Genomic DNA, 26,992 nt, shown 5'->3' with positions numbered 1-26,992 from the left:
TCCGTGCCTCTTTGCTTGACATCATGGGAAAATCAAAAGAAATCAGCCAAGACCTCAGAAAAAGAATTGTAGACATCCACAAGTCTGGTTCATCCTTGGGAGCAATTTCCAAATGCCTGAAGGTACCACGTTCATCTGTACAAACAATAGTACACAAGTATAAACACCATGGGACCACGCAGCCGTCATACTGCTCAGGAAGGAGACACATTCTGTCTCCTAGAGATGAACGTACTTTGGTGCGAAAAATGCAAATCAATCCCAGAACAACAGCAAAGGACCTTGTGAAGATGCTGGAGGAAACCGGCACAAAGTATCTATGTCCACAGTAAAATGAGTCCCATATCGACATAACCTGAAAGGCCGCTCAGCAAAGAAGAAGCCACTGCTCCAAAACCGCCATAAAAAAGCCAGACTACGGTTTGCAACTGCACATGGGGACAAAAATCATACTTTTTGGAGAAATATCCTCTGGTCGATGAAACAAAAATAGAACTGTTTGGCCATAATGACCATCGTTATGTTTGGAGGAAGAATGGGGAGGCTTGCAAGCCGAAGAACACCATCCCAACCTTGAAGCATGGGGGTGGCAGCACCATGTTGTGTGGGTGCTTTGCTGCAGGAGGGACTAGTGCACTTCACAAAATAGATGACATCATGTGGCAGGAAAATTATGTGGATATATTGAAGCAACATTTGAAGACATCAGTCAGGAAGTTAAAGCTTGGTCGCAAATGGGTCTTCCAAATGGACAATGACCCCAAGCATACTTCCAAAGATGTGGAAAAATGGCTTAAGGACAACAAAGTCTAGGTATTAAAGTGGCCATCAAAAAGCTCTGACCTCAATCCTAAAGAAAATTTGTGGGCAGAACTGAAAAAGCGAGGCCTACAAACCTGACTCAGTTACACCAGCTCTGTCAGGAGGAATGGGCCAAAATTCACCCAACTTATTGTGGGAAGCTTGTGGAGGGCTACCCAAAACGTTTGAACCAAGTTAAACAATTTAAAGGCAATGATACCAAATACTAATGTGATGAAAGAAATAAAAGCTGAAATAAATCATTCTCTCTGCTATTATTCTGACATTTCACATTCTTAAAATGAAGTGGTGATCCTAACTGACCTAAAACAGGACATTTTTACTAGGATTAAAGGTCATGAATAGTGAACAACTGAGTTTAAATGTATTTGGCTAAGGTGTACGTAAACTTCCGACTTCAACTGTAGTTCTGTATGTCCGGTGTCTCAGCCAACCATCCACAGTACCATTATTACCAACTTGATGTGTATTTTTAAATTATGAGTTTAGTGAGGACATACCTTGTTGGCAGATGCTGTACCATACAGGTTGTCCTGGCTCTTACTGTTGGTCCCTCTGTCCCTCTGTCTCTGTCTAACGTCCAGACAGTTCCTCACTGCTACACAACACACTGGCAGGACAGACAGACAGGGTATCAGAAGCTGCAACTTGAAACTCATTAATGATATGATCACTGTTAGTTCCAAGCTGCCAGGCCAGAGTCATGGTGAAATCAACAGCCAGACAAATTTCACACTACAGATGATGATAATGAGAGAGAGAGAGTGTGTGTGTGTGTGTGTGTGTGTGGTAAGTGTGGACTTCAGAGCTAGCTTCAAAGGTCTGGCCTTTACACAGACAACCTACCTGACTGAAGTACCAACCACTGCAGCAGACACACACCATTTATCAAAATCATGACTCACCAAAGCACATTTACTATCTAATTGCAGTGCATTTAGAAAATGAATTAGCTAGTAATTTGGGATCGGTGTCCCTTCCAAGGGACAGTTGAGGTAACGTAGGCTAATGCGACTAGCATTAGGTTGTAAGTAACAAGAACATTTACCAGGACATAGACATATCTGATATTGACAGAAAGCTTAAATTCTTGTTAATCTAACTGCACTGTCCAATTTACAGTAGCTATTACTGTGAAATAATACAATGCCAGGCTATTGTTTGAGGAGAGTGCACAATTTTGAACATGAAAAGTTATTAATATTCAGGCAGTCTTGATACAACATTTTGAACAGAAATGCAATGGTTCATTGTATCAGTCTAAAACGGTGCACATACACTGCTGCCATCTTGTGGCCAAAATATGAATTGTACCTGGGCTGGAATAATACATTATGGCCTTTCTCTTGCATTTCAAAGATGATGGTACAAATGAAATACAAAATAACGGTTGTTTTTTTTCTTTGTATTATCTTTTACCAAATCTATTGTGTTACATTCTACTACATTCATTTCACATTTCCACAAACTTCAAAGGGTTTCCTTTCAAATGGTATCAAGAATATGCATATCCTTGCTTCAGGGCCTGAGCTACAGTCAGTTAGATTTGGGTATGTCATTTTAGGCGAACATTTAAAAAAAAAAAGGGGCGGATCCCTTCATGGATTACTAGAATTACTGAAATGATCGTGAAATGATTTTGCCACGGCATTTCCTGACCTCATTCATCATCTAATATGACAGTTAATGTATGTGACAAGAGCGCGCGCGCTCGCTCACACACACACACACACACCCAGTCGTAGACACTGTCTCATCAGGCCTCCAGAGGACATGTTCTTCTCAGCCTCTATCTCAGAGAAGTTGAGTGAGCTGGCAAACACCAGAACGTCCACCATGGCCATGAGACGGGACAGGAAGGAAACAGCCGTCTCTGAAGACATGCCCTGGACCGCCTCGATGTTCTCCAACTCAGCCTGCTCACAGGGGGTCAGGGGACAGGGGAGGAGAAGGGTGAAGAGGGGACAGGGAGGGGGAGTTGGGATGAAGAGGGGCCAGGAGAGGAGGAGAAGGGTGAAGCGGGGACAAGGGAGGAGGAGAAGGGTGAAGAGGGGACAGGGGAGGGGGAGGAGGAGAAGGGTGAAGCGGGGACAGGGGAGGAGGAGAAGGGTGAAAAGGGGTCAGGGGAGGGGGAGAAGGGTGAAAAGGGACAGGGGAGGGGGAGGAGGAGAAGGGTGAAGCGGGGACAGGGGAGGGGGAGGAGGAGAAGGGTGAAGCGGGGACAGGGGAGGAGGAGAAGGGTGAAAAGGGGTCAGGGGAGGGGGAGAAGGGTGAAAAGGGACAGGGGAGGGGGAGGAGGAGAAGGGTGAAGCGGGGACAGGGGAGGGGGAGGAGGAGAAGGGTGAAGCGGGGACAGGGGAGGAGGAGAAGGGTGAAAAGGGGTCAGGGGAGGGGGAGAAGGGTGAAAAGGGGTCAGGGGAGGGGGTAGGGGAGGGGTGAAGCGGGGACAGATCCAGAAATAGAAATGGTTCCATTGTATCTGAGAAAATAAACGTTATGAAAGAAAATAAAACTAACTAACTTGGGTACTCTGGCCATACACACAAACAAACAACAACACATGATAAAATCAACAGATACAATCAGCAGTTAAAGCACATAGAAACACATAAACAAAACACACAGAGAAAACAATCACCAACTTAAACTGACAAAGTAAAATCCTCATTAGCTGAATAGATAGCAGAATGAAGCTGAGCAAATGAAAATGGCTACGATCAATAAAGACAATTAACTAGTCCTATTTCCTGGAAGTTGATCAATAATTAAGAACTAAACATGCAGCTCTATCTAGCCACCACTAGATGGTGGTGTGGCACCACAGAGAGGCTGACTGACAGAAGGAGAGATGGCAGAGAGGCTGACTGACTGACTGACTGACTGGCTGACTGACTAACAGGAGAGGTGGCAGAGAGGCTGACTGAATGACTTACAGAAGGAGAGGTGGCAGAGAGGCTGACTGAATGACTTACAGAAGGAGAGGTGGCAGAGAGGCTGACTGAATGACTTACAGAAGGAGAGGTGGCAGAGAGGCTGACTGAATGACTTACAGAAGGAGAGATGGCAGAGAGGCTGACTGAATGACTTACAGAAGGAGAGATGGCAGAGAGGCTGACTGAATGACTTACAGAAGGAGAGGTGGCAGAGAGGTTGACTGAATGACTTACAGAAGGAGAGGTGGCAGAGAGGCTGACTGAATGACTTACAGAAGGAGAGGTGGCAGCGGAGAGCAGAGGAAGGATCCCTCCACAGGCGATGATGATGTTGTCTACCATCTGAGAGAGGAGGTGGATGGTGTTGTGGACAAAGATTATGTTCTCATTGCTGTTGACAAAGTCCATGACAGATTTGGTTGAATGGCTGCAGGGAGGCAGAGAGAGAAGGAGAGAACTGGATTAAAGGCAGGTTTTAGGTCAGCACAAGGAAACGTGGTGAATAATCAGCCACAGTAAGGCTAGTTAGAAACCCTGGCTCCAGGATCTATTGTAACTCTTGTTTTACTCTCAATGAATGGGATATGTGGTTGTCTTACCGAACTTAGTTGAATGCACTGACTAAGTCACTATGGATAAGAGCGTCTGCTAAATGACCCAAATGTAACATTCTACTGCATGTCCTATCTGGTAGCCCTAAGTGGTCAAAAAAGGTGCACTACAGAGAGGCAATGGGCTTTGATACAAACTAGTGCACTACATAGGGACTAGGGTGTGATTGGGGACAGTGTCCTCAGTGTCTCGGTCCCCTCACCTCCTCCAGACGTGCACGTCTGTCTCCAGGGCCAACAGCAGGTCGGTGAGGAGGCGCTGGTGCATGGGCGACCATTTGAACTCTGGGATGCGGAACATGGTGGTGCGAGGGCCAGGGCTGAACTGGCGCCGCTGCTCCTCTGTCATGGGCATCCCTCTGAAGCCCAGGTCCACACGCAGGGCACGCTCTAACTGGGCCGCCGTACGACCGTGGAGGGACTGACACACACACACAGACACACATACACCCACAATACTGTAATTCAGAGTGTTTAAAGCAGTGTATAAATAAAACATTAATTATTACATAACAGCAGAGAAGAGAGACTATTAATAGTCCTTTAGTCCTCCCTCTTCTCCACCTCCTCCTCCTCCTCTCATCAGACTCAATAACAGGGGGGAGGGAGGAGAGAGGAGGGAGAAAGGGAAGTGGGAGACAGGAGGAACAGAGGACAAGAGGGAGGGAGGTCTTGTAATTTAACTAACCTGTGTAGTAGCAGTGGTCTGTATCTTCTTAACCTCTTTGTCCTTTCTGTCGTATGACCTCTCTGTGTCTGAGGTGTTGCTGACTGCATCCGCCCCACTACCTTTCACACCAGCCGAGGGCTCGCCCCCCTCCGACACCCCAGACCCTCCAGCACTAGCTCCAGTCCCTGTGTCTGTGAACACTGACCCCTTGGAGCAGGCCTCTTCCCTGGACATGGAGGTGACGTCACCCAGTGTGGTCTGGAGCGTAAACCTCTCCTCCTCCAGGATGCTGTTGATTGGACCACCAGGACTGACCATGCCGATGATCCCCAGCTCAGAGCTGCCCGTCATGTGGGCCAGTAGGCCCAGGTCATGGCTGCGAGCCGGGGGGACTGGAGGCTCGGCGTCTTGGTGGGGGTTAGAACCAGGACTTGGCAGGACCAGGGGATCCTCCTGTTGAGTTCAGTTCTGTTTAGTTAACTTGCACATAACAAAACACAAGCAGAAGAAAAGAAAGATGAACTAACCTGGCCAAACAGGAAGCTGCTGTTGCTAGGGAGACTGTCCTTGTCGTCGTCAGCGAGGGTGATGAGGGGACCGGTGTTGTGGTTGTCGGGGGCTACACCGACGGTTGTGTTGGGGACCATTACTCCGCTGGCGGCGCTGCTGCTCAGCTTCTCTACAGCAGCACAGTACACGTTGTCCAATAGGGAGTCCACCTGGACCAACGCCCCGCCCCTGTCCTCAGAGACAACACCCCCAGCCACACCCACTGTCACGCTCAGCGGCTCTGGAGACAGGTCCAGGTCCTCCAGCTTCACCTCCGTGGCTTCCACCTGGGGAGAGGGAGGGATGATTGATTAGCTGACTGAATGACTGAGTGACTGATTGATTTTAAGAGTCTACCTGCAAGAACTGTGATATGTGGTGTTTTTCCCCAACTAAACGTAGTTGAATAGACTGACTGGAAGTTGCTCTGGATAAGAGCATCTGCTAAATTAATCAGTTGTAAAACTATGAAAACAGACACCATAACATACCTTCTCAGCCTTGATGTCCACCAGCAGGTCATGAACCTCCACTCTGACCCCTGACCCTGTCCTCTCTGTCCCCTCGAGCCCCCCCTCCTTCCCCGTCTTCGCCTCCGACAGTATGTCCCGGGGGTGGCCAGGAGTCTCGGGGTAGTCGGCCTCGCTCTCCGGGGTCTGTGTCTGAGAGTGGTCGTCTACCTCTCTGATCTCCATGTTCCCCTGGATGCCCCCGGCCTGGAGGTCCTGCAGGCCTGAGATGGTGCTGACCAGACCCTTCCTCCCCTTCTTAATGTTCTCCTCCTCCTGACGCTGGTAGTCCTCATACATCTTAGCCAGGTACTCCTTATGGGCCTCGTACGTTACCTAAAGTATAGCAGTATAACAGTATAACAGACATCATCAATAATCAATCATCTATAACTAATAATCAAGCTCATCTTAGCCAGGTACTCCATATTTGCCTCGTATAGGTAACCATATAGAGGGAGAGACATGATCAATAATTACTCGTCATCCAAGGTGTTGTTGGTGCAGTTTCCCTCCTCAACAGCAGAGGGCAGTGTTTCCCCTCTTTTATCATAGAGCTGACTGGTGGCACCGCTGATGATCTACGTCCCAAATGGTGCCCTATTACCTACATACTGCGCTAGGGCCCTGGTCAAAAGCTGTGCACTATATAGGGAATAGGGTGCCATTTGGGACGCATCCAGCCGCTGAGTCTTACCTTGGAGTGAGCGATGGAGAGTGTATCCACCCAGACCCTCCAACCTCCCCACTCATACTTGATGGCATGGTAGAGCAGGATCCTGAAGAGGCTATAGACCATCTCCATCATCTTCTGTTCCTCTGGGTTTTTAGGGTTGATATAGCCCAGACTGAACATCCAGTCCTGCCATACTGAACACTGCAGCAGACACCTAGAGACAGATAATATACCGTGAATAATATATACTGTTACGACTATTATCAATAAGGTTCTCACTACTAGAGCAAACAGCAGGAGAGACCATCGCTACATAGTCAGTAGTCTAAGTTAAAGTCGGTCTGTAGGCCAACAGCATATTCTCAAGTACTCCCGCTGATCGTTGCTCGGTTCTAATGTGACTTGATCACCAGCCACTCTATCAGTGAAACAGTCACAGTTCATTCTGATCACCTTCTATTATGTTAATGAGTGAAGTGATCTGATGCTTTGTTATATAGTCAGTAGTTAGACAACAATAGTGAAGTGATCTGATGCTTTGTTATATAGTCAGTATTCAGACAACAATAGCGAGTAGATTGGTGATGATAGCCATCCGTTATACCATCAATATCTCGTGAACGATTTATGATTGACAGCTGAAGATACTGACAACAGGATGCAAACAGTGCTGTCACTGCTAGGAAGAGTCATTACACAGCTGTAAATTAGAGAATGACTGTGTGTGTGTGTGTGTGTGTGTGTGTGTGTGTGTGTGTGTGTGTGTGTGTGTGTGTGTCTGTCCTCACCGTCGGTTTTCGCGGCTGTTGCTGAACAGTTTGATCATGTCTGAGAGGAAGAGACGTCGAACCTCCATCAGCTCAACGCTGGGGGACGAGCTCTTCAACAGAGTCGCTACTACCTTAAGGATCACTGGAACACACACACACACACACACACACACACACACACACACACACACACACACACACACACACACACACACACACACACACACACACACACACACACACACACACACACACACACACACACACACACACAACTTTGCTAAGTCTGCACTTTAAATAAAGTTTGACTTGACTACAATAAAATTCAGTAAGACAGCAGACAGACTTACTGGGGTTCTGTATCTTGATTGTAGAGTCTGGTTCAGGGTGGGGTTTGTGGACGACCTGGGTACACACCTGCTCAGTCAGGATCTGATGGGAAGAACACCGACAATCACTAAATAGGGAATAGGGTGTCATTTGGGATGCAGGACGGTAGTCTCTGCTTCTAACAGGACAGTGGAGCGGAGATAATGAGGTTATCAGCACGAGGCTATAACCATCCCAGACCTCACGGCCACGAGATCTGCAGGTCACGGATTGGCCTGTTCAGCCATCTGCGGACCCATGGCCAGCCAGACCCACACCACACACAGAAATCAAACTCGACTACGAGGGATCCCTGAAGAAGAAGTGTGTGTGTGTGTGTGTGTGGTTATACAGAAGTTACAGAGAAGAATGTACCTCGTACAGCGTGTTGTAGATGGTCACAGATACAGTATTAGTGTGTAGCATCAGCCTCTCCCCCAGCAGAGTGAAGAGACTGTGTGTGTGCATGATCTCAACCTTCCTTCTGTGGACAGACACACACAGTACCCCTGTTAGGAATCCCTGGGTGACAGTTTTACACTTCATACAATAGTTATTTTAAGAGAAGAGGGGAGAAAAGTAAAGGGGAGAAGAGGGGAGAATAGTAAAGGGGAGAAGAGGGGAGAATAGTAAAGGGGAGAAGAGTAAAGGGGAGAAGAGTAAAGGGGAGAAGAGTAAAGGGGAGAAGAGTAAAGGGGAGAATAGTAAAGGGGAGAAGAGTAAAGGGGAGAAGAGTAAAGGGGTGAAGAGTAAAGGGGAGAATAGTAAAGGGGAGAAGAGTAAAGGGGTGAAGAGTAAAGGGGAGAAGAGTAAAGGGGTGAAGAGTAAAGGGGAGAAGAGTAAAGGGGAGAAGAGTAAAGGGGTCAAGAGTAAAGGGGTGAAGAGTAAAGGGGTGAAGAGTAAAGGGGAGAAGAGTAAAGGGGGGAAGAGTAAAGGGGAGAATAGTAAAGGGGAGAAGAGTAAAGGGGAGAATAGTAAAGGGGAGAAGAGTAAAGGGGGGAAGAGGGGAGAAGAGTAAAGGGGAGAATAGTAAAGGGGGGAAGAGGGGAGAAGAGTAAAGGGGAGAATAGTAAAGGGGAGAAGAGTAAAGGGGAGAAGAGTAAAGGGGAGAAAAGTAAAGGGGTGAAGAGTAAAGGGGAGAAGAGGGGAGAATAGTAAAGGGGAGAATAGTAAAGGGGAGAAGAGTAAAGGGGAGAAGAGTAAAGGGGAGAAGAGTAAAGGAGAGAAGTGTAACGGTCCTGACCTGTTTTATGTTGTTTTTGTATGTGTTTATGGTCAGGGCGTGTGTTTTGGGTGGGCAGTCTATGTTTTCTGTTTCTATGTTGGTTTTGGGTTGCCTGGTATGGCTCTTAATTAGAGGCAGGTGGTTTGCGTTTTCCTCTAATTAAGAGTCATATTTAGGTAGGGTGTTCTCACTGTTTGTTTGTGGGTGATTGTCTTCCGTATCTGTGTTATGTCTTGCACCATACGGGACTGTTCGGTTGTTCGTTTCGATGTAGTCTGTTCCTGTCCGTGAGTTTTACGTTTTAGTTAAGTAAGTTCATGTTCAGGTTTTTTTCGTCTACGTCGTTTTCTTGTTTTGTAATTTTGAAAGTGTTTTGTTTTTCGTGTTGCCATCGTCGTTTATAATAAAGATATGGCTTATTTCCCGAATGCTGCATTTTGGTCTAAAGATCCTTCTCTCCTCTCCTCATCCGAGGAGAACGACAGACCTTACAGAATCACCCACCAAACTAAGACCAAGCGGCAAGGGAGTGCTCAACAGAGCAACAAGGACTCCTGGACTTGGGAGGAGATCCTGGACGGTAGAGGACCTTGGGCTCAGCCAGGGGAATATCGCCGTCCCAAGGAGGAGTTGGAAGCAGCGAAGGCTGAGAGGCGCTGGTATGAGGAGGCAGCGCGGCGACGCGGTTGGGAGCCCGTGAGTCAAACCCAAAAATTTCTTGGGGGGAGGCACACGAGGAGTGTGGCAAAGCCGGGTAGGATACCCGAGCCAACTCCCCGTGCTTACCGTGGAGGTAGAAGGCGTCGTACTGGTAAGACACCGTGTTATGCGGTAAAGCGCACGGTGTCCCCAGTACGCGTGCTTAGCCCAGTGCGGGCTATTCCACCTTGCCGCACTGGGAGGGCTAAGTTGGGCATCGAGCCGGATGTCATGAAGCCGGCCCAACGTATCTGGCCTCCAGTACGTCTCCTCGGGCCGGCGTACATGGCACCAGCCTTACAGGTGATGTCCCCGGTTCGCCTGCATAGCCCAGTGCGGGCTATTCCACCTCGCCGCACTGGCAGGGCTACGGGGACCATTCAACCTGGTAGGGTTGGGGAGGCTCGGTGCTCAAGAGCACGTGTCCTCCTTCACGGTCCGGTAGACCCGGTGCCACCTCCATGTACCAGTCCTCCGGTGGCAGCCCCCCGTACCAGGCTGTCTCTCCGGGTTCTCTCTCCAGCTGTTTCCTCCTCTCCAGCGCAGCCAGTGCCTAGACCACGCACCAGGCTGTCTCTCCTTCTCCTCCCTACAGAGCCGTCCTGCCATGAACAGCCAGAGCCGTCCTGCCATGACCAGCCAGAGCCGTCCTGCCATGACCAGCCAGAGCCGTCCTGCCAAGACCAGCCAGAGCCGTCCTGCCATGACCTGCCAGAGCCGTCCAGCCAGGACCTGCCAGAGCCGTCCAGCCAGGACCTGCCAGAGCCGTCCAGCCAGGACCTGCCAGAGCCGTCCAGCCAGGGCCTGCCAGAGCCGTCCAGCCAGGGCCTGCCAGAGCCGTCCAGCCAGCGCCTGCCAGAGCCGTCCAGCCAGGACCTGCCAGAGTCCCTCAGCCAGGACCTGCCAGAGTCCCTCAGCCAGGACCTGCCAGAGTCCCTCAGCCAGGACCTGCCAGAGTCCCTCAGCCAGGACCTGCCAGAGTCCCTCAGCCAGGACCTGCCAGAGTCCCTCAGCCAGGACCTGCCAGAGTCCCTCAGCCAGGATCTGCCAGAGTCCCTCAGCCAGGATCTGCCAGAGTCCCTCAGCCAGGATCTGCCAGAGTCCCTCAGCCAGGATCTGCCAGAGTCCCTCAGCCAGGATCTGCCAGAGTCCCTCAGCCAGGATCTGCCAGAGTCCCGCAGCCAGGATCTGCCGGAGTATCTCAGCCGGGATCTGCCGGAGTATCTCAGCCGGGACCTGCCCCTTGTCCCGGTGCTGCCCCTTATCCCGGTGCTGCCCCTTATCCCGGTGCTGCCCCTTATCCCGGTGCTGCCCCTTATCCCGGTGCTGCCCCTTATCCTGGTGCTGCCCCTTATCCTGGTGCTGCCCCTTGTCCCGGTGCTGCCCCTTGTCCCGGTGCTGCCCCTTGTCCCGGTGCTGCCCCTTGTCCCGGTGCTGCCCCTTGTCCCGGTGCTGCCCCTTGTCCCGGTGCTGGCCGTTCATTTAGGGGATGTTAGTTTTAGGGTGGTCATTGGGAGGGGAAGACAGAAGCGGGGAGTGACTATGGTGGTGTGGGGACAGCGTCCAGAGCCGGAGCCACCACCGTGGTCAACTGCCCACCCAGACCCTCCCCTGGACTTTGTGCTGGTGCGCCCGGCGTTCGCACCTTGAGGGGGGGGTTCTGTAACGGTCCTGACCTGTTTTATGTTGTTTTTGTATGTGTTTATGGTCAGGGCGTGTGTTTTGGGTGGGCAGTCTATGTTTTCTGTTTCTATGTTGGTTTTGGGTTGCCTGGTATGGCTCTTAATTAGAGGCAGGTGGTTTGCGTTTTCCTCTAATTAAGAGTCATATTTAGGTAGGGTGTTCTCACTGTTTGTTTGTGGGTGATTGTCTTCCGTATCTGTGTTATGTCTTGCACCATACGGGACTGTTCGGTTGTTCGTTTCGTTTCGATGTAGTCTGTTCCTGTCCGTGAGTTTTACGTTTTAGTTAAGTAAGTTCATGTTCAGGTTTTTTTCGTCTACGTCGTTTTCTTGTTTTGTAATTTTGAAAGTGTTTTGTTTTTCGTGTTGCCATCGTCGTTTATAATAAAGATATGGCTTATTTCCCGAATGCTGCATTTTGGTCTGATGATCCTTCTCTCCTCTCCTCGTCCGAGGAGGAGGAGAACGACAGCTCTTACAAGAAGAGTAAAGGGGAGAATAGTAAAGGGGAGAATAGTAAAGGGGAGAAGAGTAAAGGGGAGAAGAGTAAAGGGGAGAAGAGTAAAGGGGAGAAGAGTAAAGGGGAGAAGAGTAAAGGGGAGAAGAGTAAAGGGGAGAAGAGTAAAGGGGAGAAGAGTAAAGGGGGGAAGAGTAAAGGGGGGAAGAGTAAAGGGGGGAAGAGTAAAGGGGAGAAGAGTAAAGGGGAGAAGGGTAAAGGGGAGAAGAGGGGAGAATAGTAAAGGGGGGAAGAGGGGAGAAGAGTAAAGGGGGGAAGAGTAAAGGGGGGAAGAGTAAAGGGGGGAAGGGGGAGAAGGGTAAAGGGGAGAAGGGTAAAGGGGAGAAGAGGGGAGGGGAGAATAGTAGAGGGGAGAATAGTAAAGGGGAGAAGAGGGGAGAAGAGGGAATAAGAAGAGGGGAGAAGAGAAGAGGGAAAATAAGAAGAGGGGAGAAGAGTAGAGGGGATAAGAAGAGGGGAAGAGTAAAGGGGATAAGAGGGGAGGGGAGAAGAGGGAATAAGAAGAGGGGAGGGGAGAAAAGAGGAGAAAAGGGAATAAGAAGGGGGCGGAGAGTAAAGGGCAGAAGAGGGGAGGGGAGAAGGGGGAATGAGAAGAGGGGAGAAGAGTAAAGGGGGGAATAGGGGAGAAGAGTAAAGGGAGGGGAGAAGAGGGAATAGGAAGATGGGAGAAGAGTACAGGGGAGAAGAGGGGAGAAGAGGGAATAAGAAGAGGGGAGAAGAGGGAATAAGAAGAGGGGAGAAAAGGGGCGAAAAGGGAATAAGAAGAGGGGAGAAGAGGGGAGGGGAGAAGATGGGAGAAGAGAAGATGGGAGAAGAGAAAAGGGGAGAAAGGGGAAAAAGAAGAGGGGAGAAGAGTAAAGGGGAGAAGAGGGGAGAAGAGTAAAGGGTAGAAGAGAAGAGGTAATACGAAGAGGGGAGAAGATGGCAGAAGAAGGAATAAGAAGAGGGGAGAAGAGTAAAGGGGGGAAGAGGGGAGAAGAAGGAATAAGAAGAGGGGGGAATAGTAAAGGGGAGAAGATGAGAGGGGAGAAGAGGGGAGAGGAGAAGAAGGAATAAGAAGAGGGGAGAAGAGGGGAGGGGAGAAGAGGGAATAAGGAGAGGGGAGAAGAGGGAATAAGGAGAGGGGAGAAGAAGAGGGGAGGGGAGAAAAGGGGAGAATAGGTGAGAAGAAGAGGGGAGAAGAGGGGAGGGGAGAATAGGGGGGAAGAGGGAATAAGACGAGGGGAGGGGAAAAAGGGAATAAGAAGAGGGGAGAAGAGGGAATAAGAAGAGGGGAGGGGAGAAGAGAGGAGAATCGGGAAGAATCGGGGAGTAAAGAGAGAGAAGAGGGAATAAGGGTAAAGGGGAAAAGAGGGGAGAAGAGGGAATAAGAAGTGGGGGAGAAAATGAGATAAGAAGAGGGGAGAAGAGGGAATAAGAAGAGGGTAGGGGAGAAAATGGCCGAAGAGGGAATAAGAAGAGGGGAGAAGAGTAAAGGGCAGAAGAGGGGAGAAGAGGGAAAAAGGGAATAAGAAGAGGGGAGAAGAGGGAATAAGAAGAGGGGAGGGGAGAAGAGAAGAGAATCGGGAAGAATCGGGGAGTAAAGAGAGAGAAGAGGGAATAAGGGTAAAGGGGAAAAGAGGGGAGAAGAGGGAATAAGAAGTGGGGGAGAAAATGAGATAAGAAGAGGGGAGAAGAGGGAATAAGAAGAGGGTAGGGGAGAAAAGGGGCGAAGAGGGAACAAGAAGAGGGGAGAAGAGTAAAGGGCAGAAGAGGGGAGAAGAGGGAATAAGAAGAGGGGATAAGAGTAAAGGGAAGAAGCGGGAACAAGAAGAGGAGAGAAGAGGGGAGAAGAGGGAATAAGAAATGGGGGGAGAAAAGGGGAGAAGAAGGAATAGAAAGAGGGGAGGGGAGAAGAGGGAATAAGAAGAGGGGAGAAGAGGGGAGAAGACAAGGGGAGAAGTGTAAAGGGTAGAAGAGGGAGAAGAGTAAAGGGGAGAATAGGGGAGGGGAAATGAGCGGAGAAGAGGGGAGAAGAAGAGGGGAGGGGAGAAAAGGGGAGAAGAGGGGATAAGAAGAGGGGAGAAGAGGGGATAAGACGAGGGGAGAAGAGTAAAGGGGAGAAGAAGGGAGAGGAGAAGAGGGAATAAGAAGAGGGGAGAAGAGGGGATAAGACAAGGGGAGAAGAGTAAATGGGAGAAGAGGGGAGGGGAGAAGAGGGAATAAGAAGAGGGTAGGGCAGAAGAGGGGAGAAGAGGGGATAAGAGTAAAGGGGAGAAGAGAGAACAAGAAGAGGAGAGAAGAGGGGAGAAGAGTAAAGGGGAGAAGAGGGGAGGGGAGAAGAGGGGAGAAGAGTAAAGGGGAAAAGAGGGGAGAAGAGTAAAGGTGAGAAGAGGGGAGGGTGGAAGAGGGGAGAAGAGGGAATAAGAAGAGGGGAGAAGAGTAAAGGGGAAAAGAGTAAAGGGGAGAAGAGGGGAGGGGAGAAGAGGGAATAAGAAGAGGGGACGGGAGAAGAGAGGAGAAGAGGGAATAATCGGGAGTAAAGAGAGAGAAGAGGGAATAAGGGTAAAGGGGAAAAGAGGGGAGAAGAGGGAATAAGAAGTGGGGGAGAAAAGGAGATAAGAAGAGGGGAGAAGGGTAAAGGGGAGAAGAGGGAATAAGAAGAGGGGAGAAGAGTAAATGGGAGAAGAGGGGAGGGAAGAAGAGGGTATAAGAAGAGGGGAGAAGAGGGGAGGGGAGAAGAGGGAATAAGAAGAGGGGAGGATAGAATAGGGGAGAATCGGGGAGAAGAGGGGAGGGGAGAAGAGTAAAGGGAGAAGAGGGGATACAAGTAAAGAGGAAAGAGGGGAGAAGTGGGGGGAGAAAATGGGAGAAGAGGGGATAAGAAGAGGGGAGAAGAGTAAAGGGGAAAAGAGGGGAGAAGAGGGGAGGGGAGAAGAGGGAATAAGAAGTGGGGGGAGAAGAGGGAATAAGAAGTGGGGGAGAAAATGAGATAAGAAGAGGGGAGGGGAGAAGAGGGAATAAGAAGAGGGTAGGGGAGAAAAGGGGCGAAGAGGGAATAAGAAGAGGGGAGAAGAGTAAAGGGCAGAAGAGGGGAGAAGAGGGAATAAGAAGAGGGGATAAGAGTAAAGGGAAGAAGCGGGAACAAGAAGAGGAGAGAAGAGGGGAGAAGAGGGAATAAGAAATGGGGGGAGAAAAGGGGAGAAGAAGGAATAGAAAGAGGGGAGGGGAGAAGAGGGAATAAGAAGAGGGGAGAAGAGGGGAGAAGACAAGGGGAGAAGTGTAAAGGGTAGAAGAGGGAGAAGAGTAAAGGGGAGAATAGGGGAGGGGAAATGAGCGGAGAAGAGGGGAGAAGAAGAGGGGAGGGGAGAAAAGGGGAGAAGAGGGGATAAGAAGAGGAGGGAAAAGTAAATGGAGAAGAGGGAATAAGGAGAGGGGAGAAGAGGGGATAAGACGAGGGGAGAAGAGTAAAGGGGAGAAGAAGGGAGAGGAGAAGAGGGAATAAGAAGAGGGGAAAAGAGGGGATAAGACAAGGGGAGAAGAGTAAATGGGAGAAGAGGGGAGGGGAGAAGAGGGAATAAGAAGAGGGTAGGGCAGAAGAGGGGAGAAGAGGGAATAAGAAGAGGGGATAAGAGTAAAGGGGAGAAGAGAGAACAAGAAGAGGAGAGAAGGGGGGGAGAAGAGTAAAGGGGAGAAGAGGGGAGGGGAGAAGAGGGGAGAAGAGTAAAGGGGAAAAGAGGGGAGAAGAGTAAAGGTGAGAAGAGCGGAGGGTGGAAGAGGGGAGAAGAGGGAATAAGAAGAGGGGAGAAGAGTAAAGGGGAGAAGAGGGGAGAAGAGTAAAGGGGAAAAGAGTAAAGGGGAGAAGAGGGGAGGGGAGAAGAGGGAATAAGAAGAGGGGACGGGAGAAGAGAGGAGAAGAGGGAATAATCGGGAGTAAAGAGAGAGAAGAGGGAATAAGGGGAAAGGGGAAAAGAGGGGAGAAGAGGGAATAAGAAGTGGGGGAGAAAAGGAGATAAGAAGAGGGGAGAAGGGTAAAGGGGAGAAGAGGGAATAAGAAGAGGGGAGAAGAGTAAATGGGAGAAGAGGGGAGGGAAGAAGAGGGTATAAGAAGAGGGGAGAAGAGGGGAGGGGAGAAGAGGGAATAAGAAGAGGGGAGGGTAGAATAGGGGAGAATCGGGGAGAAGAGGGGAGGGGAGAAGAGTAAAGGGAGAAGAGGGGATACAAGTAAAGAGGAAAGAGGGGAGAAGTGGGGGGAGAAAATGGGAGAAGAGGGGATAAGAGGGGAGAAGAGTAAAGGGGAAAAGAGGGGAGAAGAGGGGAGGGGAGAAGAGGGAATAAGAAGTGGGGGGAGAAGAGGGAATAAGAAGTGGGGGGAGAAAAGGGGAGAAGAGGGGATAAGAAGAGGGGATAAGAGGGAATAAGAATAAAGGGAGAAGAGGGGAGAAGAGGGGAGGGGAGAAGGGGGAATAAGAATAAAGGGAGAAGAGGGGATAAGAGTAAAGGGGAGAAGAGGGGAGAAGAGGGGAGGGGAATAAAGGGGAGAAGAGGGGAGGGGAATAAAGGGGAGAAGAGGGAATAAGAATGGGGGAAGGGAGAAGAGGGAATAAGAATGGGGGAAGGGGGAAGAAGGCAGGGGAGAAGATGGAATAAGAAGAGGGGAGAAGAGTAAAGGGGAGAAGCGGGAATAAGAAGAGGGGAGGGGAGAAGAGAGGGGAAGAGGGGAGGGGAGAATAGGGGAAAAAGGGGATAAGAGTAAAGTGAGAAGAGAGGATAAGAGTAAAGGGGAGAAGAGGGGAGAAGAGGGGATAAGAGTAAAGTGAGAAGAGGGGAGAAGAGTAAAGGGGAGAAGAGGGGAGAAGAGGGGATAAGAGTAAAGTGAGAAGAGAGGATAAGAGTAAAGGGGAGAAGAGGGGAGAAGAGGGGATAAGAGTAAAGGGGAGAAGAGGGGATAAGAGTAAAGGGGAGAAGAGGGGGGAAGAGGGGAGGGGGGAATAGGGGAGAAGAGTAAAGTGAGAAGAGGGGATAAGAGTAAAGGGGAGAAGAGAAGATATGAGTAAAGGGGAGAAGAGAAGAAGAGAATGTCTTTAATAGATCCATACCTCTCTTGGGGACAGTATTTCATTGAGGGAGGGATAATAACTCACTTATGTCCCAGGTGTTTGAGGAAATATCCCAGGACTTTGAGGGACTGGACTCTGATGCTCTCAGTCTTAGACGCCAACAGCTTGTACATCACCCTGGAACAGGACAGGAGACATATGAATCACATTTAAACATGGCCCCGTTAATGATTGTGTCCCCTATGAGCTCTGGTCATAAGTAATACACTATAAAGGGAATAGAGTGCTTGGACCGTTACAATGAAACCAGACTGAACGAGTTGGGTGTGCAGGGAAAGACCTCCCTGTCTGTTTTGAGAGTCTGTGTGTCGGCGTGACAACTAAATGAGTTTCCTGATCAAAACAGAGCCATCCCATTTCCTGCAGTGAAGATTCTGAGAACTCTGCAGGAGTCAGGAGCTGATATTCATTCATATTTCATAGAACACACATGGCATACAGTATGTTTATCATCCATGTCTGATATAAAATGAATATGTTAATATCATAAAATGTCTTCTTACAGAATATGTGAATTATTCAAAAGGTACCATGTAGATTCACAACACAATCTCCAGTATTAGAGATGTGATGTTATTACATGCATTTTGTGCATCAACAGCAAGTGGGCTTTGTTCCCCAAGGGCTGTGCCGTGTGTGTGTGTGTGTGTGTGTGTGTGTGTGTGTGTGTGTGTGTGTGTGTGTGTGTGTGTGTGTGTGTGTGTGTGTGTGTGTGTGTGTGTGTGTGTGTGTGTGTGTGTGTGTGTGTGTGTGTGTGTTGCGTACCGTATGCCGTTCCTCTGGTCGAAGGCTGGAATCATGGAGGCTGGGTGTTCTGACATCAGAGCCACTACCAGCTGAAGAACATCATGGATATTATCATCCTAGAGAGAGAGAGACAGAGAGAGAGAGAGAGAGAGGGGTGGCGGGGGGAGGAGAGAGATAAACACCCATTGAATTGAGAGCCGGAATGAGAAATAGAAAGAGGGGTGTGAGAGATGGAGAGGGAGAAAGAAAGAGAGATAGGGAGAGAGATTTACAACACCATACAGTAGAGCATCATCAATGGACAGACCTCTCAACCCTACATCGCTACAGCCCAGGACCATGGGGACTTGCCACTCACCTCATGCATGGTTAGCAGGTAGTTCAGGATACTCTGCAGCTCATCCTCCTTCACGCCTCGGTCCTAAGAAATTACACACACATTTTCACACTGACCAAAGAAACAATGTGTTCCTACTAGTAACAGAAACAGACTGACCAAAGAAACAATGTGTTCCTACTAGTAACAGAAACAGACTGACCAAAGAAACAATGTGTTCCTACTAGTAACAGAAACAGACTGACCAAAGAAACAATGTGTTCCTACTAGTAACAGAAACAGACTGACCAAAGAAACAATGTGTTCCTACTAGTAACAGAAACAGACTGACCAAAGAAACAATGTGTTCCTACTAGTAACAGAAACAGACTGACCGAAGAAACAATGTGTTCCTACTGGTAACAGAAACAGACTGACCAAAGAAACAATGTGTTCCTACTAGTAACAGAAACAGACTGACCAAAGAAACAATGTGTTCCTACTAGTAACAGAAACAGACTGACCAAAGAAACAATGTGTTCCTACTAGTAACAGAAACAAACTGACCAAAGAAACAATGTGTTCTTACTAGTAACAGAAACAGACTGACCAAAGAAACAATGTGTTCCTACTAGTAACAGAAACAAACTGACCAAAGAAACGATGTGTTCCTACTAGTAACAGAAACAGACTGACCAATGAAACAATGTGTTCCTACTAGTAACAGAAACAGACTGACCAAAGAAACAATGTGTTCCTACTAGTAACAGAAACAGACTGACCAAAGAAACAATGTGTTCCTACTAGTAACAGAAACAGACTGACCAAAGAAACGATGTGTTCCTACTAGTAACAGAAACAGACTGACCAAAGAAACAATGTGTTCCTACTAGTAACAGAAACAGACTGACCAAAGAAACAATGTGTTCCTACTAGTAACAGAAACAGATGGGAAACTGCCTTAGATTGCTTAATGATCACTGGCAGGTCTGTTAGATACTGTAGTTACCACCAGGGTTTTTTTATGTCAGTATCCAGGAGATAGACCTAGGCACTGTTAATCAATGCCAATATCCAGGAGATAGACCTAGGCACTGTTAATCAATGCCAGTATCCAGGAGATAGACCTAGGCACTGTTAATCAATGCCAGTATCCAGGAGATAGACCTAGGCACTGTTAATCAATGCCAGTATCCAGGAGATAGACCTAGGCACTGTTAATCAATGCCAGTATCCAGGAGATAGACCTAGGCACTGTTAATCAATGCCAGTGCTGAGCTAAGCTGTTGACGGATAATAATTCTCATTTTGAAACCAGTTGACAAATGTTTGTGAGATGAATATAATACTGCAGCACGTTCAGTGTTTGTTCCCCAGTCTCCTGTTGTTCAGAGACTTTACAGTGATGTAACGTTTAAACACTTCTGATGAGGAACCAGAATCTCTGCAGGAACAGATTGGAAGTTAATTGTTGTTTGAGCTGTGCGTGCGTGCGTGCGTGCCCGTGCGTGTGTGTGTATGTAGCTGATGCTGTACAGAATGGTAGATATTTTTTATTGGTAGCCAGTTTATTTTCCCTCCGTTGTTTAAATTCTGCTTATTTCTGTAGTGGCCTCGGGCTGCAGGCCTATTTGTTGCAGAAATGGAGCCTGCTGCCATGTTGTTGAAGCTGAGCAATGATTTGAACACAACAACACGGACGGACCTGAACCTGCATGCTGATTGGACATTATGGTTCCAGAGCAATTACCCATGGTTCCTTTCTCTGGTGGAGATAATAAACAAACTGTTTTTGTTTAGGAATGGATGTGTGAGTGTTTATGTGCAGTACCTTGAGGATGAGTTGTTTGAGGAACAGCAACATGAAAGCCCTGAGAGAGATGATCTCCTGCTGGGTGGGCCTTGGGCCATCTGAGGACAAACACAGACCGAGTCACAGGGATCAACACACACACACGTCTGATGTTGACTTCACATCTCAGAGCCGATCTGTCGCTATCAGAAATCTACAGAGAGCAGTACAAGTCAACACGGTGCTGTATGCATAACACTGCCCGACCCAGATGAGTGATCAAATATGAGAGGACACATATGACACATTACAGACGGCTGGTTATTGATTACAGCTGCAGCCCAGCACTAGGCTCTGATACATCTATTATCATTAACTTCACTCTGCTCTGTGGTTTTAAGACATATTGTATGTGAGCTCGTAGAGTAAATACACTACAGGACCAAAAGTATGTGGACACCTGCTCGTCCAACATCTCATTCCAAAATTATGGGCATTAATATGGAGTTGGTCCCTCCTTTGCTGCTATAACAGCCTCCACTCTTCTGGGAAAGCTTTCCACTAGATGGTGGAACATTGCTGCAGGGACTTGCTTCCATTCAAGAGCATTAGTGATGTTGGGCACTGATGATGGGCGATTAGGCCTGGCTCGCAGTCGGCGTTTCAATTCATCCCAATGGTGTTTGATGGGGTTCAGGCTTTCCCCAAACTGTTGCCACAAAGTTGGAAACACAGAATCGTCTAGAATGTCATTGTATGCAGTAGCGTTAGGATTTCCCTTCACTAGAACTAAGGGGCCTAGCCCGAACCATGAAAAACAGCTCCAGACCATTATTCCTCCTCCACTAAACTTTACAGTTGGCACTATGATGTATTGGGCATGTTGTGTTCTCCTGGCATTCGCCAAACCCAGATTAGTCCGTCGGATTGCCAGATGGTGAAGCGTTTCCACTGCTCCAATGGCGGCGAGCTTTACACCACCACAGCCGACGCTTGGCATTGTGCATGGTGATCTTAGGCTTGTGTGAGGCTGCTCGGCCATGGAAACCCGTTTAATGAAGCTCCCGATGAACACTCTTGTGCTGAAGTTGCTTCCAGAGGCAGTTTGGAACTCGGTAGTGAATGTTGCAACCGAGGACAGACGATTCAGCACTCGATGGTCCCGTTCTGTGAGCTTGTGTGGCCTACCACTTCGAGGCTGAGCCGTTGTTGCTCCTAGACGTTTCCACTTCACAATAACAGCAATTAGTTGACCGGGCAGCTCTAGCAGGGCAGAAATGTGAAGAACTGACTTGTTGGAAAGGTGGCATCCTATGCTGGTGCCACGTTGAAAGTCACTGAGCTCTTCAGTAAGGCCATTCTACTGCCAATGTTTGTCTATGGAGATTGCATGGCTGTGCGCTCGATTTTATACACCTGTCAGCAACGGGTGTGGCTGAAATAGCCAAATCCACTCATTTGAAGGGGTGTCCACATACTTTTGTATATATAGTGTGCGTGGACAGGTTGCTGCCACAGAGAGATCGATAACACATAGCTATTAATTTACACACAAGAACGTATCTCCAGAGTGAAGATAGTCCTCTGCTGTCAGACACAATTTAACCCAACATCTGACTGTCCTATTTCCCCTCAGAAATCAATGGAACCCCTTCAACACAGGCTCCCTCAGCTCCTTGTGACACTGATTAATAGAAGCCATCTGAGAACACAGTACAGGGACAGAACATGTCGCTAGATAACAGCATCCTTAACAACCCAGCTGCATCCATATGCGGAATCGAACTTAGTCACAACTGTTGATTCTCAGGCTCTCGTTGGTTGGTTCAGTCCACCTGCCCGCAGGGTATTGGGCAGGAGGAGGATAAGGTTCACTTCATTGATAAATGATTTATGTTATTAACGTAGAAATCCACTTTCTCCTCCTCGCTACAGTGAGTCAGTGTGACTGGACTGGTAATTAATCCATAGCAATCACGAGAGCGTGCTTCATATACACATTTTATTATAGATACTTAGGAAATTGACCTAATTTCACTTTCACCCTTGACTTGGTTCAGATAAAGCAGGCAGTAATAGTGTTGGATAATATTTCACAGGGTTGATCAATACTCTATGTTTTCACTGTGAGAATACACAGGTTCTCAGCCCTGCTCAAGTTTAGACAATATGGTATGCGTCCAAAATGGCACCCTATTTCTTATAGTGCACCATAGGGCTCTGGTCAAAAGTAGTGCACTATATAGGGAATAGGGTGTCATTTGGAATGTAGACAATATTGTTACGGCTCTTATCCAAATGGATCAGTTCCAGACGCTGGGAGTGTGGAGACCTGAAATTAGAAATTTGACTTCAGAGTATGTGACTACATAAGAGGAGCAGGACCAACAGAGTGCGTGTCTAACAGAGCAAAAGAGAAAGACAGAGCAAAATAGAAAGAGAGCGAGAGAGAGCGATAGGTTGTGTGTGTGCGAGCGTATGTTAGGGATTGAGAGAAATTGAGCCTGCACTGCAGTGGCTATGTGTGAGAGGATGATGCATTGGTTTAATTTGATGGCTCTCTATTTACAGACTCCCAGAGAAACCAGCAGCAACATTTCCAGAGACAAAGTGGGGTTGCGTCCCAAATGGCACCCTATTCCCTACATAGTCCACTACTTTTGACCTACGGGCCCTGGTCAAATGTAGTGCACTATATAGGGAATAGGGTGCCATTTTGGGATGTACCCAGAGCATACCTGCACCAGCTCTGTTCCAACCACCATTGCTTTGTTCTTATAATTGAACACTTGATTGCAGTATCTACTAGCTCTCTCCCTATCTCCCTCTCTCTTCATCTCTCTCCCTATCTCCCTCTCTCTTCATCTCTCTCCCTATCTCCCTCTCTCTTCATCTCTCTCCCTATCTCCCTCTCTCTTCATCTCTCTCCCTATCTCCCTCTCTCTTCATCTCTCTCCCTATCTCCCTCTCTCTTCATCTCTCTCCCTATCTCCCTCTCTCTTCATCTCTCTCCCTATCTCCCTCTCTCTTCATCTCTCTCCCTATCTCCCTCTCTCTTCATCTCTCTCCCTATCTCCCTCTCTCTTCATCTCTCTCCCTATCTCCCTCTCTCTTCATCTCTCTCCCTATCTCCCTCTCTCTTCATCTCTCTCCCTATCTCCCTCTCTCTTCATCTCTCTCCCTATCTCCCTCTCTCTTCATCTCTCTCCCTATCTCCCTCTCTCTTCATCTCTCTCCCTATCTCCCTCTCTCTTCATCTCTCTCCCTATCTCCCTCTCTCTTCATCTCTCTCCCTATCTCCCTCTCTCTTCATCTCTCTCCCTATCTCCCTCTCTCTTCATCTCTCTCCCTATCTCCCTCTCTCTTCATCTCTCTCCCTATCTCCCTCTCTCTTCATCTCTCTCCCTATCTCCCTCTCTCTTCATCTCTCTCCCTATCTCCCTCTCTCTTCATCTCTCTCCCTATCTCCCTCTCTCTTCATCTCTCTCCCTATCTCCCTCTCTCTTCATCTCTCTCCCTATCTCCCTCTCTCTTCATCTCTCTCCCTATCTCCCTCTCTCTTCATCTCTCTCCCTATCTCCCTCTCTCTTCATCTCTCTCCCTATCTCCCTCTCTCTTCATCTCTCTCCCTATCTCCCTCTCTCTTCATCTCTCTCCCTATCTCCCTCTCTCTTCATCTCTCTCCCTATCTCCCTCTCTCTTCATCTCTCTCCCTATCTCCCTCTCTCTTCATCTCTCTCCCTATCTCCCTCTCTCTTCATCTCTCTCCCTATCTCCCTCTCTCTTCATCTCTCTCCCTATCTCCCTCTCTCTTCATCTCTCTCCCTATCTCCCTCTCTCTTCATCTCTCTCCCTATCTCCCTCTCTCTTCATCTCTCTCCCTATCTCCCTCTCTCTTCATCTCTCTCCCTATCTCCCTCTCTCTTCATCTCTCTCCCTATCTCCCTCTCTCTTCATCTCTCTCCCTATCTCCCTCTCTCTTCATCTCTCTCCCTATCTCCCTCTCTCTTCATCTCTCTCCCTATCTCCCTCTCTCTTCATCTCTCTCCCTATCTCCCTCTCTCTTCATCTCTCTCCCTATCTCCCTCTCTCTTCATCTCTCTCCCTATCTCCCTCTCTCTTCATCTCTCTCCCTATCTCCCTCTCTCTTCATCTCTCTCCCTATCTCCCTCTCTCTTCATCTCTCTCCCTCCCATTCCATCTCTCCCCATCTAGAGGCAACACCACAGTCGTCTGAGACAAATGAAAACCAGGTCTAATGGAAATAGAAGGACGATAAAATTACCTCCAGGTTCTGGTGAGGACACCGTCCTCAGTATTTTACCAACTATACCGTTCCTCTCTTCCATTTCTCCCACTGGGATTCTAGAACCATCAGCAAAACACTGCCTACATCCCAAATGGCACCCTATTCCCTTTGTAGTGTAGTACTTTTGAACAGGACACAGACTTACACTTCTATTAATTTAAAAAACACATTACCAGGAAGATGAACTAGAAAGATGGTCTGTTTCACAAATATGGATTATATTCTACACACACATCACCCAACAGATGTCTCAGCAGACAAGGTTCATCACCAAGATCTTTCAAAGAGTGATCTCTACTAGGGTGGAGTAGCTGTGTTTTCTGCTGTGTCTAGTTGAACGACCCTGACTGAAGAGAAACAACATAGCTACATAGCTAGTCCAACAAACATAACATGGCTACTAAGTCCAACAAACATAACATGGCTACTAAGTCCAACAAACAGAACATGGCTACTAAGTCCAACAAACAGAACATGGCTACTAAGTCCAACAGACAGAACATGGCTACTAAGTCCAACAGACAGAACATGGCTACTAAGTCCAACAAACAGAACATGGCTACTAAGTCCAACAAACAGAACATGGCTACTAAGTCCAACAGACAGAACATGGCTACTAAGTCCAACAAACAGAACATGGCTACTAAGTCCAACAAACAGAACATGGCTACTAACTCCAACAAACAGAACATGGCTACTAAGTCCAACAAACAGAACATGGCTACTAAGTCCAACAAACAGAACATGGCTACTAAGTCCAACAGACAGAACATGGCTACTAAGTCCAACAAACAGAACATGGCTACTAAGTCCAACAAACAGAACATGGCTACTAAGTCCAACAAACAGAACATGACTACTAAGTCCAACAAACAGAACATGGCTACTAAGTCCAACAAACAGAACATGGCTACTAAGTCCAACAGACAGAATATGGCTACTAAGTCCAACAAACAGAACATGGCTACTAAGTCCAACAAACAGAACATGGCTACTAAGTCCAACAGATATCTTATACACTAGTACTGTTTGTCTCATTGTTTTTGCAACACATACTAAAGCAACACAGGCCATGATGTTAGTAAGACAATCCATAACAAGCAATCTATGACACAATATCTATTATTCATCAACGCCAGTAAAAGCAGAAAAACTAAACAGCCTGGAGTGTCCAAACCCTTCCCCAGATCAGAGTAGAAACACTGCAGAACGTTCCAGAGCTGTCTATATATAACTCTCCCTACCACAGACAAACACACTCAGTATCCTACTTCAGATATACATGTTCTGTAGATCTGCTCAATATTTCATATAGGACTGGTCTGTAGCTCTGCTCAATATTTCATATAGGACTGGTCTGTAGCTCTGCTCAATATTTCATATAGGACTGGTCTGTAGCTCTGCTCAATATTTCATATAGGACTGGTCTGTAGCTCTGCTCAATAATTCATATAGGACTGGTCTGTAGCTCTGCTCAATATTTCATATAGGACTGGTCTGTAGCTCTGCTCAATATTTCATATAGGACTGGTCTGTAGCTCTGCTCAATATTTCATATAGGACTGGTCTGTAGCTCTGCTCAATATTTCATATAGGACTGGTCTGTAGCTCTGGCAAATGTATCCACCCTACTGCTGATTAATGGTCATGGTGTTTGTTGTTTTCTGGGCTTCATGAGAAACCATTAACCATGTGAACTCTGTTAATAAAGGCTAAGCTGCTGCATCAACTATTCATTACACAGTTAATACACATCTACTTCCTCTGTGGAATAAACTGCACTTCTCTCCTGTGGTTACGTCCAAATGGCCCCCTATTCCTTACATAGTGCACTACTTTTGCCTGGAGCACTAGAGGATGCTATTTAAGAGACAGACCTGGTTTATCAGCACTGTTCTAACCTGACCTGTAGGATATATACAGTACTGCTTCCAACCATATAGGCCTGTATCAGAACCCGGGCCTCTGAGCCTTCTGAATAGTTTCAGAGAGAAAAAGCTGAGAGAGGAAGATGACATGACAGTTCAGGGTGACTTTGACTTCCAACACAGCAGACAGCCGCCTCATGGCAGCCTGTTACTACACAGAGAGGAGATGCCTGTCATCTCTGGACCTGTGGTGTGTGAGTGGTGTGTGTGTGTGTTTACCCAGTCCTTTAGGTGTAATGGCACTGCTGGCCTCAGGGTTGCAGGCCCAGTAGTAGTACTTCAGACTGTGCATCAGCTGCAGCACTGTCCCAATACGACGGATGGTGGTGTAGATGGTTGCCTTGCCGATAAACTCTGCAGACAGGTACGTGTACAGTGAGAGCTGGACCTGAGGGGAGAGCACACGCACGCACGCACGCACGCACACACACACACACACACACACACACACACACACACACACACACACACACACACACACACACACACACACACACACACACACACACACACACACACACACACACACACACACACACAATTAACCTATACTCAGTGATTCTACATATAGCTGTCGTATAATCTTTATAACCTACTCCAGGCTGCTTAAGGTATAATATTAAGGCTGTGAACTGGTCATATTAAGTGAATGCTGTATTAAAGAGGTCCTAGCAGACCTGAGCCCATCATCCTCCCTGCAGGTGTAGAAGAGAGAGACAGGCTGCTGTGGCTGACCCCACATTCCACTCTATTAGAACACACTATGACA

The 26,992-nt window shown here is 48.0% G+C and overlaps 1 protein-coding gene across 4 annotated transcripts in view; it reads right to left on the bottom strand.

Moving 5' to 3' along the window:
- LOC129832130 (neurobeachin-like) overlaps positions 1-26,992 on the bottom strand; it is a 319,438-nt gene that overhangs the window by 206,798 nt on the left and 85,648 nt on the right. For all 4 annotated transcript variants that reach the window (XM_055895922.1, XM_055895923.1, XM_055895924.1 and 1 more), the window contains exons 13-28: positions 26,443-26,611; positions 20,026-20,105; positions 18,237-18,299; positions 17,897-17,994; positions 17,156-17,248; positions 8,285-8,393; positions 7,891-7,972; positions 7,559-7,682; positions 6,792-6,984; positions 6,077-6,430; positions 5,564-5,872; positions 5,055-5,489; positions 4,570-4,787; positions 4,029-4,182; positions 2,558-2,738; positions 1,323-1,432 (exon numbers count right to left, since the gene is read on the bottom strand). In XM_055895922.1, coding sequence (XP_055751897.1) covers positions 1,323-1,432; positions 2,558-2,738; positions 4,029-4,182; positions 4,570-4,787; positions 5,055-5,489; positions 5,564-5,872; positions 6,077-6,430; positions 6,792-6,984; positions 7,559-7,682; positions 7,891-7,972; positions 8,285-8,393; positions 17,156-17,248; positions 17,897-17,994; positions 18,237-18,299; positions 20,026-20,105; positions 26,443-26,611 — 2,772 coding nt within the window. The remainder of the gene's footprint in view (positions 1-1,322; positions 1,433-2,557; positions 2,739-4,028; positions 4,183-4,569; positions 4,788-5,054; positions 5,490-5,563; positions 5,873-6,076; positions 6,431-6,791; positions 6,985-7,558; positions 7,683-7,890; positions 7,973-8,284; positions 8,394-17,155; positions 17,249-17,896; positions 17,995-18,236; positions 18,300-20,025; positions 20,106-26,442; positions 26,612-26,992) is intronic.

This window comes from Salvelinus fontinalis, chromosome 33, assembly GCF_029448725.1.
Source record: "Salvelinus fontinalis isolate EN_2023a chromosome 33, ASM2944872v1, whole genome shotgun sequence".
Taxonomy (NCBI): Eukaryota; Metazoa; Chordata; class Actinopteri; order Salmoniformes; family Salmonidae; genus Salvelinus; species Salvelinus fontinalis.
This window is presented reverse-complemented; position numbering and strand designations above follow the sequence as displayed.